The sequence below is a fragment of the Capricornis sumatraensis genome, chromosome 7 (assembly GCF_032405125.1).
Source record: "Capricornis sumatraensis isolate serow.1 chromosome 7, serow.2, whole genome shotgun sequence".
In the NCBI taxonomy this organism is placed as follows: domain Eukaryota; kingdom Metazoa; phylum Chordata; class Mammalia; order Artiodactyla; family Bovidae; genus Capricornis; species Capricornis sumatraensis.
Genome location: NC_091075.1, coordinates 116,719,847 through 116,739,041, shown reverse-complemented (window position 1 = coordinate 116,739,041; position 19,195 = coordinate 116,719,847). Strand labels below are relative to the sequence as shown.

The 19,195-nt window shown below is 60.0% G+C and overlaps 1 protein-coding gene across 3 annotated transcripts in view; it reads right to left on the bottom strand.

Moving 5' to 3' along the window:
* Nucleotides 1–1,864: 1,864 nt before the first annotated feature.
* The window catches only part of HTRA3 (HtrA serine peptidase 3), a 29,865-nt gene continuing 12,534 nt past the window's right edge, over nt 1,865–19,195 (bottom strand). The window contains exons 2-9 of one of the 3 annotated variants that reach the window (XM_068975166.1): nt 17,974–18,073; nt 14,925–15,147; nt 12,959–13,153; nt 12,009–12,041; nt 10,933–11,067; nt 6,267–6,307; nt 4,485–4,580; nt 1,865–2,907 (exon numbers count right to left, since the gene is read on the bottom strand). In XM_068975166.1, coding sequence (XP_068831267.1) covers nt 2,742–2,907; nt 4,485–4,580; nt 6,267–6,307; nt 10,933–11,067; nt 12,009–12,041; nt 12,959–13,153; nt 14,925–15,147; nt 17,974–18,073 — 989 coding nt within the window. In that variant the 3' untranslated portion in view covers nt 1,865–2,741. Of the gene's footprint in view, nt 2,908–4,484; nt 4,581–6,266; nt 6,316–10,932; nt 11,068–12,008; nt 12,042–12,958; nt 13,154–14,924; nt 15,148–17,973; nt 18,074–19,195 lie in introns of all 3 variants that reach the window. The other 2 variants (XM_068975165.1, XR_011145079.1) reach the window with 2 other exon arrangements.

Sequence of the window (19,195 nt, the reverse complement as noted above, 5' to 3'; positions counted from 1 at the left end):
CTCTGCCAGGCCAGGAAGCAGCTCTCACCAGGAATCGAACTGACCCCCTTGATCGCAGCCCCAGAGCCCTCTCAGACACCTGGCCCCATTCAAGTCCAAGCCTCCGCTCCGAGTGCCCTACTTCCTGCTCATCGTCCGGCCAAGCCCAGGCCCCCAGGCCAGCAGCCTTGATCTGGACAGATGGCCCAGCTCCCCCAGGCTCCCTACCCGCAGGGAGGACCACGTGGCCGCTGGGCACACTGTCAGGGGGCCGGAGATGGAGAACAAGGACCAAGCTCTGTGCGCCGTTGTGGATGTGCAAAGCAGGGGCCCACTCAGGGCCACTGAGAGCAGGGACCTCAGCAAGTGGACTGACCCTGGGCATCAGGACTGCTCCGGATTGGGCAGTGGATGGGGGGGAAGGGGCGGGGGGTGAGATGGCACAGGCCTGCTCTGTGGGGATGGGCTGGTCCACGCTGGGTGGGCGAGTGGCATGGGGGCTGGCTGCAAGGTGGGTGGTCCCACAGTGCGGGCTGGGCCAGGCTCCGGGGAGGTGCCTGGACAGTTCTGGAGGACGCTGGCTGCGGGGTGGGCTGTGGTAGGAGCCCGCTCAGGGTGGACGGGGTGTGGGGGTGGGCTGGCCAGTGGGTGGCAGGCACCACTGCGTGGTGGGGCTGGGAGGTGCCTTGCAGGGTGGCCTCTGTGCCCAGCCCCCTCCTTCCTCAGCAGGCCCTGGACGTGGCCTGGCGGCTGGGGAGTGTGCTCAGTTCTGTGATCATCTGAACCCTGGGATTGCAAGACTAGGCTGGTGAACGGGATCACGGCATCATCAGACGCGCTCGGGTTCTTTTACGGCTGTGGGTGCTGAGAGCTCTTCAGTCTGATTCCCTATCCACCCCCACCCCATTTGTCCAGCCAGCCTGCGGCCACACAGCCCCCTCAGCCCCTCCAGCCCCCCACCCTCGGGGCCTATCTCCCACGAGTCCCTCTAGGTACTGAGCGGGATTCCAGCTACCACCGTGGCCATCCGAGGCTAGCTCCTAAAATTAGCCCCCTTGGCGGGTCATTTAAGTTTGGACCTGTCAAATCTCAGGCTTTAGGAGTTGGGAAAGCGTGACGTCTGTAGTTCCCCCACCCCCGAGGCACAAGCTGGCTGTGGTCACACAGAGGCCAGCTGGGGGCAGGCCCTGCTGCTCTGAGAGGTTTGGACCAAAGGGGTCTCCATCTTTCCAGGATGGTGGTCCAGAACTCTGGGCTGGGCTCTCCTTCTCAGCCTGGATCAGCGCCCCTCACCCTCCCGCTCATGCGACCCTGGGGGCGGGCTCTGGGTGACTTCACAGCTCTCGGTCCCTGCCGGCAGCCCCTGCTGGGGTCCCAGGCAGCTGGCTTTGCTCCGCCCTCCCCGGTTCTGCCTTGAGCCCCCTTGCTGGGCGGTCTGCAGTGGGGATGACCCAGGGAGACTTCACCCCACGGCCTGACCGGGCGTGCACTGCACACTCAGTGGGCTCGCTGCTGCCAGCCAGACCCCTCTCCAAGTGGCCAGGAGGCCACTGCCAGGAGGCGGGTGGTCTCAGGACCCTCCTGTGTCAGAGGAGAGGCTCCTGCAATGGGGAGGGGAGGCATCTTGCTGGGGACCAGGGGCCATGAGTCAAAGTGGGGAGCCTGGGGCTGAGGGCAGGCCGGCTGGGGCATGGCGATGCTCAGGCGCTGCTCCTGGCGGTGGACCCCCGCCCTCTCTGTGCCTGCTGACGGATGGGTTGGCTCTGGGTCAGGAGAAACTGTGCAGCAGCGGGCAGGGGGCCCCAGACACTCCCTTGCTGGCTCAGAACCACGTGCTTGTAAACTTTAATTTCCATACAGTAGAGAGACACACAGTACAAGCAACCGGGGACCGGGCTGCACTGGGGAGCTCACGGAGCCGCCTGGAAACAGGCTCCCAGCCGAGAGGGGGCGCCATGAGTCCCCACTGCCCACAGAACAGCTGGGGAGGCCAGCGGCTCAGTCCTTGCCTCCCCTTGCCCGCGGGTCCCAGCTTCCTCCGCAGCCCCCACCCCACCCCAGGGTCTTCTCCAGGAGGACAGGCCAGCCTCCCGGGAGGTGGGGGTGGGAGTTACTCTCGGCTCCCTCTCTGCTTGCTTCTCTCCCACCTGGGAGGCCAGGGCTGGTCGCCAAGCCCTAGGGCTCGGCTAGGTCGTCAGGGGCCCCTTCACAGTGCCAGCTGCCGGCCAGACCCGCCACACCGGACTCCTCAGTGGGAGCAGGTGAGCCAGGCAGACAGCCCTGGTCATTTACGGTGATAGGCGCTGTGCTGGGTTGGGGGGGCAGAGGGGCACCCCAGGGAGAGGAGGAGGCTGGGGGCCTGAGACCTGATCAGTGAGAGCTGGGGAGGTGCGGATGGGGAAGGAATGGCAGGCGTTTACAGAGAAGTACCCTACGGACGGGTGCAAAGGCAGGAAGGCGGCAGAGAGGAGGGGCTTTGGGGGGAATACGAGAGTCTTCTAGATCTGGGAATGTGGGGGGGCCCCCGGAGCATTTGGGGGTGGGGTGGGGGACACCGTGATGCGGCTGAGATGCGGGCCCCCGGCCAAGCCCAGCCAGCCTGTGGCTCCGGTCCTGAACGCCGGGAAGAGTCTGCTGGCTGTGCTGAGGACCGACCCGGGTCCTTCGTCCTGATCCCGTGAGGGGCAGCGGCTCTGGAGGGAGACAGCCCAAGGGGCCCCCGGTCCTTGGCGGTGGGCGGGGTGGGGGAGACGGCCCTGCCTTCACAGGACCACCTCGGGTGCGATGCTGAAGAGCAGGTCGTCGTTGCCACGCCGCACCTCCAGCAGCAGGGCCGACTCGGTCAGCACAGCCTCCTGCAGCTCGCTCGAGTCGGCCAGGGGCCGCCCGTTGACCTTGACAATGATGTCTCCATCCTGGATGCCCCCCCTGCCAACGGGAGAGAGAGGTGGTCACAGCTCATCCCTGAGAGGCTGGGGCCTGGGTGCCTCTAACAGCCGCAGGTTTAAGGAAAGTCATTGCAACAGGCAAGGACAGGGACGTGACCACCAGGCTCTCACCCCGGGCAGAGGCCACTGTTCAACCACCGGCTAGCGCTTTGTCGGTTGACTTTTCTGCACAGCAGAGGGACTGGGGTCACGTTCTGGCTGTGGCCTCCCCACCTGGGCCAGGGACGCAGCCCCGTGAGCCTCGGCTCCCGCCACTGCAGCCCTGGATGGGGATACTCTTGGCAAATTACAGCGAGGTCCGGGGTATCGATTCCACCACGCTGCAGTTACTAAGACTTTCCTGTCAGGGCTGGAGTGAGAGAGGCCAGCCCCCTTCTGCACCTGACTTGCCATGACCTCCCCCTCCATCCAGAGGGTAGGCAGGGTGGCACCAAGGTCAGGTTCACGAGTGACAGGACCCAGATCCACACGGGCTAGCTGCATGACCTCGGAGGACTGACTGCGTCAAGGCTCAGTCTTCCCGTCTGAGCAATGGGACGAGAGCCCACACCTCGCAGGCTGCAGTGAGGAGCCCCTGAGGGGACACACCTGCAACGCCCAGCTCACGACCCAGCCTGGGTCAGTCGCCACCAAGCTCCCCTGTCCGGGGCACCCTGCATGTGGCCACTCTCTCTGACGCTGCCTGCTGCCCCAGAACCCCCATAGAGAGCCTGAGTTGGGGGTGATTATTCTTTGGCATCACAGATCTGTATCTCGACAATTTTTACTGCAGGGCAGCTGCAGGCTGAGCATGCATGCCATGTTCAGGGCAGGAAAACTCCAGGGATCTGCGTCTTCTAGGCCAGCACACAAAACAGAGAAAACGAGTCCTGTTGGGTTGAAGGGGCTGGGGGACCCTCCTGCCTGGCTCCACTCTCCCCCCCAGAGGGGCCCCAGACCCTACATGGGCCACTTCTTGCTCCTGAAGCTACAGTTTAGAAGCAGGATGCAAAGGAGCCCACCCACTGCACAGATGGACGCCAGGGAGGAGGAGGGGCGGGCGCTCGTCCAGAGCAGGTCCAGGGCACGGGCTCACGCGTGCCATCACCCCCCAAGCCTGCTTCAGGCCACCAGGCTGCAACATTCGACCTTTCTGTCATGCTCAGTTTCCAGGAAGGCAAGGCTTTGTTCCCTAATTGATCTTGACAGTGTCCCGTGGGGCAGGAAGAGTAGGCAGAGTCATACCCATTTTGCTGATGAGGAACCTGGCCAGGAAAGACCCAGGCTGACCCGCAAGGCTGGTGAGAGTCAGGCTGGCATGCAGGTCTCAACTTGGGGGGTGCGGACCTCCACTACACTGTCTCTCCAGACCCAAAGGGAAGGACATTCTGGGCCAAGGAGGGGACGGCCTTCACCCTCCAGCCTGAGCCCAGCTTAGAGGACTGGCCAGGATCCTGCCTGCCACTTTCACGTTACACGATGTTTCCAGGAAGCTCAAGGTCATGCAAGGTCAGTGAAGTCCGGCCCAGGTCCCAAGCCCGCCCGCCCAGCCTCCTTGCTTCCTCTGGTGGAGCCTACCTCTGAGAAGGTGAATTCGGAACAACCTCTTGCACATAAATCCCACTGCTGACTGCCGGGAAGTCTGGGTTACTGGCCTTTAGCTCCTCCACCAAACTGAAAAGACAGTTCCACCGTTAAGGCGCTTCTGGGCCTCTGAGCTGACTCTTCAGTACAAAGCTGCCCCTCGTCCCCTCCTCCACCCGGGACGAGGAGTCTCCTCTGACCCCACGCTGCTGGGTCCTGCCACTGGCCACTCTGGGTTGTCACTGGTTCTTTCCTGTGACCCCCACTCAGCTCGGGCTCCTCGAAAGAACTCTGTGAGGGTGAATGATTGGAAGCGTGGAGAGGGGAGAGTGACGGACAGATGGGAGGACGAGCGGGAGGAGGGAAGGCGAGGAAGAGGGATGTGTGATCAGATGGCCGGACGGAGGGAAGGAAAGAGCGATGGACAGACGGGCAGACGGCAGGAGGGCGAGCAGACAACGGGTGAGCGCGGAGAGACAGGAGGCTGGACGGGAGGCCGGGTGGACAGATGGCGGGACGGAAGAGAAAAATAGCACCTTTAGACGGTGACTTGGCACATTGGTCTTGATTCCAAATCGCTTTCAGATTTGCTCCCTAGAGGAACGGTTGCCAACACAGGCAGGAATGTCATCTTAGGGACTGTGTGGGTGGGAGGGTCACTCAGGTGAGCTGAGTTCTCCCCAGGTCTCCCCAGCGCAGTGACCTCTTCCTTCTCCAAACCCCTGGACTTTGCATCTTCTTCCCTTCTGCCTCCCTTCCCTCCTCCCTGTCCCTCCTCTTCCCCAGCCCCTCCCCTATTTCACGCACTCAGAATTTGCAGACACCTGCTGTGTTATAGTCCTGGCCCTGGGGGTGAGCAGGACCCAGCCCTTGCTCACAAAAAGCTCGTGGCCACGGTTGGGGGTGGGCAGGTCTGCCACCGGGGGACCCAGTGCAAGCTGGGGAGGGAAGCGCAGCTGTGCAAGAGAGGAGACATCTCCTCCCCTCGAAGTGGCCTCCGGGGAGGGAGAATGGTGTCCCATTCCCAGAATTCAAGTCTGCTCAGGCCTCAGAATGTGACCTTGTTTGGACATAGGGACTTGGCTGATGTGGCTGGTTAAGAATCTCGAGATGAGATTAGCCTGACTTAGGGTGGTCCCGAAATCCAATGGCTGGTGTTTTTATCAGAGAAGGAAGAGGGAGAAGGCAGCAGGGGCCACCCTCCTTGGACCAGCCCAGCTCCTGTGTGATCAGGCGCTCAGAGTCACCTCTCCCCACGTGGCTGCTCTTGAGAGTCTGGGAGATATCCGGGCTCTAATCTGGGGGCTTTGTGCCCACCATGCAACGAGAAAGGCAGAGCTTGTAGCGATGCAAATGCAACCCAAGAAACACCCAGAACCACCAGAAGCTGGGAGATACACGGAAGGACCCTTCCTCAAAGCATCCAGGGAGCACAGCCCTGTTGACCCCTTGAGTTTGGACTGAGGGCTTCCAGAACTGTTGACAGAAAAACAATTTCTGTCGTTTTAAACCACTAACTTGGGGGTGATTTGTTGTGGTAGCCCCAGGAAAACTAATCTGGGAGGCTTCCTGGAGGAGGAGCACCTGAAAGGAGTCCTTTGGATCAGGCTGAGGGGGAAAGGCGTTCCAGGCCGAGGGACTGACCTGAACAAAGGCTCAGAAGCCTGGTGCGTGGCCCATGGGAGCACCTGCTGGTGGGCAGGCCCGCCGGGGCCAGGGCCCGGGAGGAGGGCGGGGGTGAAGGGCGGCGGGCGCCAGCGTCCTTCGGACACTCACCTTGGCGTGATGGTCCGCATCCGGATGCCGATGAAGCGTTTCTTCCAGTCTGGAGACAGAGTGTTGGGGCTCGGTTAGAGCCGCCGTGGGAGCCTCAGTGCTCCCCGAGGGGCCTGGCCAGGGAGCAGAGGGCAGCAGGGGCCACCCTCCTGGGCCCAGCCCGGCTCCTACGTCACCAGGTGCCCAGAGGCACCTCTCCCCACGTGGCTACTCCTGAGGGCCTGGGAGAGGTCCTGGTTCCGATCTGGGGGCTTCGGGCCCACCCTCATCATCAGGCACCATTCACCCACATCAGCTCTGACGTCTGCTCTCTTGCTGATCCCCTCCACCCGACCCCATTGGAAAGCGGAGCTCCAGCCCCCATCCCACAGGCTCCCCAAGTCGCCTTGCTCTGATCTGAACTGGTTACCTTCTCCTGCCTTCTCCCAAAACCAGATATTAATTGATAATACCCAGTGAGCTCTAACGGCGTGGCAGGCCCCCTGGCTGGAGCAATATAAACACAGAAGGCTGAGGTGGTAGCTCTGTGCCCCCAGCCTCTCCAGTCTGTGACTTAGCAGATGCCTTAGACTCCAAAACAACCTCACACAGTCTAATCCTAAATCTGATGAAGGACGGGGAAGCCTGGCACACTGCAATCCAAGGGGCCACAAAGAGTCGGACACGACTGAGCAGCTGAACAGCAACAGCAAGCGCTGCACAAGTCTCAGCACGTTTTAAAAATGTCGTATCACAAAAATGTGCTCCCTGGCCACAGAGGAACTAACCTACAAGGTATCTATAAGGCTCACAATAACTGGGAAAGTAAAAATACATACTTCTAAACAACCCAACTTTAAGGAATAGAGCAAAAGAGAAATTAGAAAGCATTTTAAATTGAGAAAAACAAAATACAACATACCGAACGTCGTGGGATGGAGGTCAAGCAGTACTTAGAGGGAAATTAATAGCACTGAAGTACCAATATCAGAAAAAAAGAAAGATATCAAATCAGTGACTTCAGCCTTCTCCTCAAAACTAGAAAAAGAAGATCAAATGAAATCTAATGCAAGCAGGAGAAAAGAAGTAATAAAGAACAGAAATCAAAGAAGTACAAAATGGAAAAAGAGGGGAAAATAAATGAAAACCAAAGGTTGATTTTTTGTAATCAGATACGTTTTTAGCCAGACTAATTAGGGGGGGGAAAGACACAATGATCAATATCGGGAATGGGAGGGGTGACATCACTGCAGATTCCATGGGGAGTAAGGAGATAAGCGACTAAGATGAACAACTAGGTCTCAATAAACTGGACAACAGAGGAAAACGGAACAAATGTCTTGAAAATTTCAGACTACGGGAGTTCCCTCAAGAAGCAACAGACAACCTCCGTAGCCCTATATGGGCTTCCCTAGTGACTCAGACAGTAAAGAATCTGTCTGTGATGCAGGAGACCTGGATTCCATCCCCAGGTCAGGAAGATCCCTTGAAGAAGGGAACGGCAACCCACTCCAGCATTCTTGCCTGGAGAATGCCATGGACAGAGGAGCCTGGTGGGCTACAGTCCACGGGACTGCAAAGAGTCAGACAAGACTGAAAGACTAACACTTTTTATAGCCCCGTACCTAGGAAAGAAATTGAAGTAGTTGAAAATCTTGCCACAAAGTCACTTCAAGCCCAGATGGTCTTACAGGAGAATTCTAACTGACGCCTAAGGAGGATATATATCAGTTCTACACAAACGGTTCTGCTAAACTGAACATGAGTGACTATTTCTGTGATTCTGTGGCTAATAATAAGAAATGTATACATATTTTGGTCTTCATCCAGGGTTCCTAACACATAGCTCCTAAAACTTTTGTACTTCCCTAAAGTGATCAGATTTCTAAGGGACATTTTTTTTCTCACAGCTCCTGAAATAGTTCCCAGACCTCTAAAGGTGAAGTTGTTATTGTTGGTCAGTCACTAAGTCGTGCCCGACTCTGCAACCCCATGGACTGCAGCACGCCAGGCTTCCCTGTGCTTCACCGTCTCCTGGAGTTTGCTCAAACTCATGTTCATTGAGTCAATGATGCCATCCAACCATCTCATCCTCTCTTGTCCCCTTCTCCTATCCTCAATCTTTCCTAACATCAGGGTCTTTTCCAACGTGACAGCTCTTTGCATCAGGTGGCCAAAATACTGGAGCTTCAGCTTCAGCATCAGTCCTTCCAATGAATATTCCATTGTTGATTTCCTTTAGGATTGCCTGGTTGGATCTTTTTGCTGTCCATGGACTCTCAAGGGTCTTCTCCAGCACCGCGTTTTGAAAGCATCAATTCTTTGGTGCTCAGCCTTTTTTTTTTTTTTTTTGGTGCTCAGCCTTCCTTATGGTCTAACTCTCACATGGTTTTTCATTATACACAAGTCCCTTTCAATCACATTTGACTTTATTCAATGAGGTGACCTTTGGAAAGCCCCTAAGGGTGTCTGTTGGTTGCAAGGGGAACCGACCACGTAACTGGAGGATTGGAACGTTTCTCCTCAGCCTTCTCTGCCTTGCTTCGGGGAGAGATGAACTAGAGGTTGGATCAATTGCCAGTGGCTAATAACTTATTCAGAGGCTTCCCTTGTGGCTCAGATGCTAGCATCCGTCTGCAATGCAGGAGACCCAGCTTCAACCCCTAGGTTGGGCAGATCCCATGGAGGAGGACATGGCAATCCACTCTGGTATTCTTGCCAGAACCTCGTGGACAGAGAAACTACGGTCGACAGTAGACGGGCGACAGGCCGTGGGGTCGCACAGAGTCGAACACGACTGAGCAACTAACGCATACACAGCAGCTTAGCCAACCATGCCTGTGTCACGCGGCCGCCACAGAAACCCAGAACGATGGGTTTGAAGAGCTTCTGGGTTGGTGACCGTGTGGAGGTGCACCCAGAGACCACGGGCTCCGCGTCCTTCCTCACACCTTGCCCTATGCATCTCCTTCATCAGGCTGCTCCTGAGACACATCCTTTACAATAGACTGGTTATCTGTTGAGAAAACAGTTTTCCTGCTCTAGCAAATGATCGAACCCAAGAAAGGGGTCATGGGCAATTCTAGTTATAGTCACCGTGTGCAATGGGCCTCTGAAGGCAGGGCTGGGGGCAGTCATAGGACCAAGCCCTTAACCTGTGGGGTCTGAGGCTATCTCCAGGCAGACAGTGTCAGAATGGAGTTAAATTGTAAGACACCCAGCTTGGCAGGGAGAAGCCCCACTCATTGCTGACCGGATGTGTCAGAAGTAAAATAGCCCTGCAGTGGGAAATGGGCAGTAGAAGAGACGGACGGGGGACTGTTTTTCCTAAGCCACTTCTCAGCTCATTATCCCAACACCAGAACCAGAAAGAGAACTAGACCCACATTCCTCAGGAAGATAGACGTGCAAAGTCTTGAAATGCTTTCAGCAAATCAAGCCTAGCAATGCATAAAGCAGGGTAATACATCACGACTAAGTGAGGTCTATTCCAGGAATGCAAGGATAGCTTAATGTTGTAAAACCAACCAAAGAAATTTACCATATCAAAAGATGAAGAAGAAAAACCATCATCTCAAAAACTAGACAGATAAAAAGATGCAGGAGCGGTGGATGCATGAATGAGCAGAAGGAAGGATGGAAGGAAGGAAAGCGAGAAAAAGAAGGGAGACAGGAAGGACAGGTGGGCGAAGGGATGAGAGGATGGATGGGTGGGCTGGTGCGTGCGTGGGATGGTGGGTGGAAGGATGGATGGGTGGGCTGGTGCGTGCGTGGGATGGTGGGTGGAAGGATGGATGGGTGGGCTGGTGCGTGGGTGGGATGGTGGGTGGAAGGATGGATGGGTGGGCTGGTGCGTGCGTGGGATGGTGGGTGGAAGGATGGATGGGTGGGCTGGTGCGTGCGTGGGATGGTGGGTGGAAGGATGGATGGGTGGGCTGGTGCGTGGGTGGGATGGTCGGTGGAAGGATGGATGGGTGGGCTGGTGCGTGGGTGGGATGGTGGGTGGAAGGATGGATGGGTGGGCTGGTGCGTGCGTGGGATGGTGGGTGGAAGGATGGATGGGTGGGCTGGTGCGTGCGTGGGATGGTGGGTGGAAGGATGGATGGGTGGGCTGGTGCGTGCGTGGGATGGTGGGTGGAAGGATGGATGGGTGGGCTGGTGCGTGCGTGGGATGGTGGGTGGAAGGATGGATGGGTGGGTTGGTGAGTAGGTGGATGGGTTGGTGGGTGGGAGGATGGATGGGTGGGCTGGTGCGTGGGTGGGATGGTGGGTGGAAGGATGGATGGGTGGGCTGGTGCGTGGGTGGGATGGTGGGTGGAAGGATGGATGGGTGGGTTGGTGAGTAGGTGGATGGGTTGGTGGGTGGGAGGGCAGATGGGTTAATAGGATAGAAGGAAGTTCTATCTGGGTCTGGCAACTATGGAGTGGCTCAGGCAAGTGAAACCTAGGGCCACCACCTTAGAGGCGGGAGGTGAGATGGATGATCCCCAGCCAGAGGGGACCGTCTAGAGGGGTGGGGGTGTCATCATCATGAGGTGAGGAGAGGATGGGAGAGAGGCTGAGGTATCCCGGGTGGGGGTCTCGGGACATCAGGGTGGGCTGGCGGGTGGGTGCCGTCACAGAGCACTGTGGGATCCCCTGGCCCTGCTGGAGGCTGTGAGCTCAGCCCTGGGACAGCGTCCCTGACCCCACGTAGGGGCTCCGTACCTTTGCCAGTCTTGTCCTGGAACTCTGAGAGGAAGCGCGTGATGCGGTCCGAGGGGATGGCAAAGGAGATGCCGGCCGCGACCTTGAGCGTGTTGATGCCAATGACCTCACCATCCTGGGGAGGAGATCAGAGCAGGTGGTCACTCTGAGAGCCCAAGTGGCCGCTGCCCTCAGTGGCAGAGCAGCGTGTCCATGGGACTTGGCTCCCAGATGGGGGGCCCTCCCTGAGAAGCTCCCTAAAGGTGCTCCAGGGTCCAAGTCTGAATCAGGGACCCCCACCTCTCCTGCCATTTGCCTCCACACCTGACCCCCTAGCTGCATCACTGCAGAGTGTTGGCCTGGGAAGCTATAGTCTGTCCCCTAGAAGCTGTGCCTACTGACTGAGGACACCCCCAGCCAGCCTTCTGAGGGGCTGGAGCCAAGAGGGATGTGGTGAGGACTGAGGGACCCTCGGTCCTCTCTTTCAAGAAGCAGGGTGGGGGGCGTGGGGCCGGGCAGCCCCCAGCATCCTCCACTGTCTGTCTCTTTCGAGCTGGGCTCCCTCCCTGTCCTGCCCCCCCCCCCACATAAGGAGGCAGGGGCAGCTTGGCCTGATCTGCCACCTGAGACCCCACTCCTGGACACAGCTCCTCCCAGGGGTGCCCAGCAGACACCCCTGCCCCAGAGCTCCTGCGGGACCCCGCCTGTGTCTATCCTTACATGTCCCAGACACCAGCCCCAGGGAGCCTGGGGGCCGAGGTGGGTGGCAAGCCCAGCTCCTCTCCCGTCAGCATGACGTCGAGGGGACCGGCCCCTGACCCGTGTCCCCTGCCCCAGGCCCACCACAGGCACCGAGTCCTGCTGCTCTGAGAACTCCCTCGCTCCACGGACAGCACCAGCTCCCCGGGGGGCAGCACATGCTTGGGGTCGCATCCTCCTCCAGGGCCCGCAGACCGTTGGGTGTGAAGGCGCGAGGGCCGTGTTCTGGGTCCCAAGTCCCCCTCGCGGCTGTGCCGCCCACCCCAGTGTGAACAGGGCCCCAGAAAACCCAAGGCTCCCGCCCCAGGGGACACTCACCAGGTTCACCAGCGGTCCCCCGGAGTTCCCGTACTGCAGGGAGGAAATGAACGTCAGCCGGGCCCCGCACCGCCCCTCCCGGAGGGCTTCTGAAGCTTTTTCTTTAGAAACTACCATCCAACCGGCCCAGAAACACGTAATTGAATTTCCTCCCCCAGTAGGGTTGAATGGAGAAGGAAATGGTAACCCACTCCATTATTCTTGCCTGGAAAATTCCACAGACAGAGGAGCCTGGCAGGCTACAGTCCGTGGGGTCGCAGAGTCAGACACGACTGAAGCGACTTAGCACAACAGGCTTCAAAGGCCTCAGTGCCCATTCCACAGACAAGAAGGCTGAGGCCCACAGGAGACGAGTACACAGCCGTCTCTGATCATCGGGGTCTGAGCTGGCCGGTGCTGTCCAACCAGACCTCATGGGCTCCCTCCAGCCTCTCATCCGTGTCTCTACCCTCCCCAGTGGATGCAGGACAGGGCACCACTTCTCATCCCACTGGCATCGAGAAGTCTTTCAAAGACCAACACTTCCCAGAAGAGGGTCTAAACCATGGCAGAGCAGAGAGGTGGCGGGTGCTGGGTGTCTGGGCAAAGGGCTTCGTGAATGCGAGAAGTGGCATCCAATAAAATAATAATAGTGGTAATGATGTTGATGGGGTGAGTGATTTAGGCAAAGATATTTCTGAGGTCTTGGCTGCATTTCTATGACTCTGAAGGGCTGGCGTAGATCAGGGCTGCGGCCTCTAAGGCTGCGAGGGCCAGCCTGGTGCCCACGGGCAGAACTCCCGGGAGTCAGAGCTCCACTTAATGTAAAGAAAGAACTTCCAGCCAGTGGACATTGGAGAGATAGAGGGGCTCTGGGTGGGGGGGGGGGGGGGGGCTGTGGGCGGGGCTCCGGGGCGGGGCTCCGGGGCGGGGCTCCGGGGACCGGCCTTGAGGCGGCTGTGCGGACTCACGTTGATGATGGCGTCCGTCTGGATGTAGTCCATGTCCGAGTCCCGGAGGCCCAGCTCCCGGCCGTCCCGCTGGGCTGTGCTGACGATGCCAGTGGTCACCGTGTTCTGCAGGGCGAAGGGGCTGCCGATGGCCACCACGAACTCGCCGGGCCGCAGGTCTGCCGAGTGGCCCAGGAGCAGTGCCGGGAGCTTTTTCTGGGGGTGGAGGGAGGCGGGGAGGACACGGGAAGGGAAGCTCAGTGGTGGGCCTTTGGTGGGACCAGAGCCAAATTATGGCCAGGCCCCCGGCAGGGTGGTCCCTGGAGCAGCAGAGCCATCAGGGTGCAGGCCAAAGCAAGGCTGGCTGACCCTTGGGGCCACCAGACCCAGGGCTGGGCATTTGCAGAGCAGGGGCTCAGCCCACCAGCGACCACGGGTCTCCCCAAGGTAGGCCACAGGTCCACGTCAGGGAGGACACAGAAAGGTCTGGCTGGGCACAGCCAGGAGGCACAGCCACGCCCAGATCCCAGGGGCCTCTGCTGACTCTGGAGGTCAGAAGGCAGGACCCTGAGCCACAGACCCTCAGGACCGCGGGCTCCATCCATCTGGCCTCTCCTCCCATGTCAGGAGCATCCCCTGTGTACAGTCTGCCTCCAAGTCAAGTAAGAAGTTTTCTGTTTTTCACAGCAGCTCTTGATAAAGCAGGAAAAATGCTGTACACAGAAGTGAGGGTTAAGGAGGCGTTGAGCAGCTGTGCCCACGTGGGAGGCATGGAGCCTCAACGCGCCACGTTCTGTGCTGCTGGGCAGTGAAGCCTCTGCAAGAGGCACACGAGGTCCCAGGTGAGGACCCAGGAAGTGGCATCTGGGACGAGAACCCAGAGGGGACAAAGCAGGTCAGCAGCTTTCCCTAAAGCCCAGTTTAATGCAGGGCTGGGGGCTGGAAGTCAGACTGCGGTCAGGAGAACCCCGTCTGGGCACCAGGGTATCTGGTCTTACTGACCCTGCCAGCATCTTTGGTGGCTGCTAGGATGCACCCCTCCACTCCCCAGAGGGGAGATTCCAGTGCCTGGAAGGGGAGAGACCCAGCGGCCGCCCACCCAGGGCTCTGAACGGCTCTGCCTCTCCCCACAGGGGTCCTCGGGCAGGGGGCGCATACGATGGCCCTCGGCCAAATCCAGCCAGATCCAGCAGCCTCTTCTGTAAACACATCTTTCCCTGGACTGCAGCCCAGCCATCTGTCTGGCCTGTGGCTGCCTTCCCAGGACGGTTCCGAGTGGAGAGGTTGCGACAGAGACCGGGGCCTGCAGAGTCTACATCGTTCACGGAAAACGTCTGCCAACCTCTGACCTTGAGTACGGCCCTCCCGTCACCCCCAGCTTCCCCGTCTCCAACATAGAGGTGGTGCCCCGGGCTCAGGAACAACTGTCACAGGGCTCCGAAAGTGGGCGAGGGTCTCCCTTAGGATAATTTCGTGGAGTCACTGAATTCCCTCTCGCGTGACCAGGCGAGAGGAGGCCTCCTTGCAAGACATTGATCATCTCAAGTCCTGGCAACTTTTATTCAGAAAGAGCAGAAGCTGGGTGCAAGCTCAACCAAGCTGGACTCACCAGCCCACATGGGCCCCCCCCCAGCCGCCGCCGCCTCCATGGACTTCATGGCGTGGGCAGGGCACAGGTCAACCCAGGTGAGCCCACAGTGCCCCATGGAGCTGGGACCATGAAGCTGAACAGCAAGAAGCATGCAGGAGGGAGTCACCCCTTCTGTGACCCCCAGGGGGACAGTGGCATCTCCAGGAATAGGCCCAGGAGGGACAATGGAAGTGTCCCCAGCCTTGGAGACCCTCCACCCTCCATGTGGGAGCGGCATATTTCCTGGACGGCAGCCTGCTCGGCCCCGCATGGGCCACTTAGGGCCCTGCAGGGCGGTGTCCAAATATCGGGGTTGTAGTCTGACTAGACCCAAGACTAGAACATGTTGCCACTCACCTTGGGGTGGATCTTGATGGTGGCGATGTCCGACTTCTTGTCGATGTCCTTGATGGTGGCCTCGTAGGTGTCACCATTCTGCAGCTGCACCTTGAGCTGCTGCCGGCCTGAGACGGTGTTGGTGCTGGACACCACGTGAGCGTTGGTGACGATCAAGCCTGCTTCCGACATGATGAAGCCTGAGCCGCTGGACAGGGGCACGTTGCGGCCAAACAGAGGGTGTCTGTGGGGAAGGCAGGTGGGTGGGCTGGGTCAGGACTTGGGTGGGGGCAGTCACAGCCAAGGTCTGGGGGAAACGAGCATCCACCAGGCCTTAGGATTGAATCCTGGCTCTGCCACCTATTGGCTGTGGCTGTGGCCAGTTGTTAAGTCTGGACCCATTTCACAGCCACAGAGAGGGGGACAATGGCCTGTGACTTGCCATTTGCGAGGACGAGATGTGAGGCCTGTGAATGTCAGCGCCGTGACGACGCAGCAGGCACTTCCTGCCCTGGAGCCAGACAGACCAGGATTGTAACCTTGAGTCCAATCCCCACTTACACCTGCCTGACTGTGGACAGCCAGGAGGCGGACCCCTCTGGGCCTCAGTCTCCCCATCTGGGAAATGGGCCAATACCACCTACTCCACCAAGCAGGTGCAGGCAGTCGGTCCACAAGCCATAGGGAAGACAGGAGGATGTGCACACTGCTCCACGGGACTCAGCAGGCCCCCGGGGAATGTCAGTGTCCTAATCTCCAGCTGCACAGAGAGAGGGTCATAAACACTGAGGGGCCCATGCTCCCACCTCCCTCAGGCGCCTTGGTTGCCTGCCCTGAAGCCCTGGAAGGCTCAGGGCCTTCCCGGGGGAGGGTCGCCATTGTCTCTGGGGCCGCAGTGCAGGGTCTGGACGGGGCAGGTCAAGCATGCCTGAGGCTGCTGGACAGACACCAGCCATAAAGGGTCTAACTGTGTGTGTGTGTGTGTGTGTTAGGGGGCGGGGATGGGGAAGGGCGGGGAGGAAGAGCAGAGAGGATCTCTGGGAAGTGCAGAGACGCCACCTCCCCAGCAGGTCAGGGACTACCAAGGTCACCAAGAGTGCCCATGGAGCCAGGGACCGAGTCCCACCGTGCTCACGGCCGCCCTACGAGAGAGAGGCCGCCCAGTTCACAGGTGGGGAAACAAGGCCTGCAGCCGCCCAGGTCAGTGGAGGTAGTGTCAGCCCCTTTCCTGGATGAGGAGACTGAGGCTCAGAGGGGTCAGCCTCCTGCCCACAGTCAGTTCACAGGTGGTGACCCAGGCCCGGTGACATGAACCAGCCTCCCGGGTCAGAGGAGGTGGTGTCAGCCCATTTCCTGGATGAGGAGACTAAGGCTCAGAGAGGTCAGCCTCCTGCCCACAGTCAGTTCACAGATGGGGACCCAGGCCCAGGGACATGAACCAGCCGCCCGGGTCAGGCAGGGGAAGGGCAGAGCCAGGCTTTGACCTGGGCAGCCTGGCCACTCAGCCCCTCCAGCGGTGACCAGAGCATCTGTCTGCTGAGGCCTGAGACCAGCTCCTGCCTCTACCCGGTTCCATGTGGTTCCCTGAGCAGTAGCTGCACCCGATTGCGGGGCCTGCCGGGTGCAGGACTCGCCTCGGGTCTGAGGAAGAGCCCCAGGCAGTCCAGGGCCCCTCCCTGTGCACTCCGAGGTCACAGCCGGAGGTGCCTGTGCTGGAGGACCACGCTGCCCGTGTCTGGGATGGTGCCCACCTCGGCCTCACCCTGCCCCCACCCCAAGACGTCAGCCTCCAAGGAAGGCTGGACCCACCATTGCGGCCTGCCACTGTAGTCAGCAACTATCTGGTTCAAGGGCTGGTGTCTGGAAGGACGCTGCCCCCCAACAACCACCTGCAAGGCCAAGGATGGGCCATGCACACGTTGGGCTGTCGCTTCCTTAAAGACACATTTCAGGGTCTGGGGCCCGTGGGAAAGGCAGTGAGGGGCCAGCGTGTTGCAGGGGGATGGGCTTGGCTCTGAGATGCCAGAGACCCGGGGGGCAGCCCTGAGCCTGGGGCAGCTGCCTGGGCCTCTGTCTCCACATCCAGAAATGGGGACATGGGAGCCTGCCTTCCTGACCCGTGGGAGGGCCCCGGAGTACGGTGCACATGCTGTCGGTCAGCGCTGAGATGTGGGCTGCTGGGCCTGGCTATCTCCTCCGGGAGGCGGCACCAGGCCGGGGCGATGGGAGCTCAGGAGGGCAGGAAGGGCAGCCCGTGCGGCGACGGGCACAGAGCAGGTTCCGAGGACCGTGCGGAGCTCGCGCCAGGCATCTGCTCAGCCCCTAGGCCTCCAGAGGTTGGGGGCAGGATGCAGGTGCTCCCACTGATCAGGCTCCACGGCCAGCGGGCAGGGGCGGGGTCCCATGCCGGGGTCAGGAGTCAGCGTGGGAGCGATTCTGCCCGCTCCTGGCCCCCTGCTCGGGGTGGGGTTGGGGGCGGGTTGCCTCGTCCCCTGTGCTTTGGGGGGCTGATGACGCTGGCTGCCCCCACTGCTTGGGGAAAGCTGTGAAGTCAAGTCAAGCGAGGCCCCAGGGTTGTGGCCGAGGCCTTGGCGATGGTCCCCTCGGGCAGCATGGCATGCAAGGGGCTGGCTCCCTCCGACACCAACAGAATGGAAGGGGGGTGTCTGACCCTGTGTGTCCCGTCTGGGCCCCTGCCAGCCCCCTCCACACACAGCGGCTGTGAGGTTAAGACAGAGCTGCAGTGTCAAAGTTGGTCTGGGAGGAGACCCCAGGATTCCGCGGGAGCCGGGGGTTTGCAGGGCGGTATCAGCTCAGACAGCCCCCGTGACCCTGCAGCAGCCGCTACAGCTGGGTCAAGTGCGAGCTGCTTTCTGCCTCCTTAGGCCATGAGGTCAGGGTCGGGGAGGGGCGTCCTTCCCAGGGCAACAGCGACCAGGAAGTCTGAGCAGGGTCCGCTGGACTCCACAGCCACTCTCGTCTCTACTGGGCCCCTTCCCCCCGTGCTGGGATCGAGTCTAGTCTGGGCCCAGCAGATGGTGGGGTGGGGGGTAGGAGGGGCTCCACGCACCTTAGGAAGAGCTCTATGTGGACCACAGCCGGCGCGATCTTCTCCACCACATCGGCAATGAAGTTGAACTTGTACCGCGGGCTGGTCAGCTGGTGGAGACCTGTACTGGCAGGAAAAACCGGGTGCATTAGTGAGGCCCAGACCTCCAGGCACAGGGCTCGCTTGTCCCAAGGGTGGCAGACGCCGGGCTTCCGCACCTTATATCGCCAGGGCGGCCGGAAGGCTCAGAGAGGTCAGGACACTTAGGCTAGGACACGTAGCACTCACAGAAAGTTCGGGCTGGACCTATCTGGGCCAGCTGCCAAGGGCCCTTGCCCTTTCTCTCCTAGACAGCAGTGGCTGGTGTGAGGAAACCGTCCCCCACCCCAGCTTGTAGCTCTGGCCTGTCCCTGCAGGCCCTGGGCCCGTGCAGTGGTTGGACATGGTCACGGTCAAAGCCCCCAGCCGTGGGGCGGCCCCCTCCTGGACCATGTCTGGCTGCCGCTGTCTGAGTTGCCAGGGCCCCTCCACGTGTGTGTCAAGCTTGGCCCGGCCCCAGGACAGCCTGCCAGGCAGCTCGCGACCTTCCCTGGAGCTTTCACCAGCTCAGATTTCTGTTGCCATCAGCAGCTGCCTGCCGGGACCACAGGCCTGAGGCATGTGGGTGCCACGAGACCCACTCCCCTTGGTCTCCCTGTGGGCACATGTGCTGGGGTCTCCCAGGTCCTCCACTAGACAGCAGGGTCATCTGTAGCCCGTGCTGCTCAGCACTGCTTCTAAGAGGCTCCCAGGGCCCGAAAGGAGCAACGGGCTGGGCTCCAGCTGTGTGGCTTCAGGCAAATCGCTACAGTCTCTGGGCCTCTCCACCCCTGCCCGCTCCAGAGAGCTGAGGGAACAGGCCGTGACTTGCAAACCTTAAGGCTCCCCGAAGTTGCTGAGCAAAGAGGGCTCAGCCCGTAAAGCCCAGCCCCGCAGCTGAGGGTCTCTGGGAAGTGACTGGACACCAGGATCTAGAGAAAATCTGGTTTTTCCCGACTGTCCAAAGGGACGGGAAGGAGCGCAGGCCCACAGTCGGGGCCTCGGAAGCCTCTGTGGACAAGTGAGGTCCCCACCCACAGCCGGACTCATCTCCCCAGCTGTCCAGGGGGCAGCCGGGGCAGGGGTCATCAGTTCCATCCCAAAGGTAGAAAAACAGAAACTCCATTGAAGGAGAGCCAGGCTCTGGACGGGGCCACAGATCTCC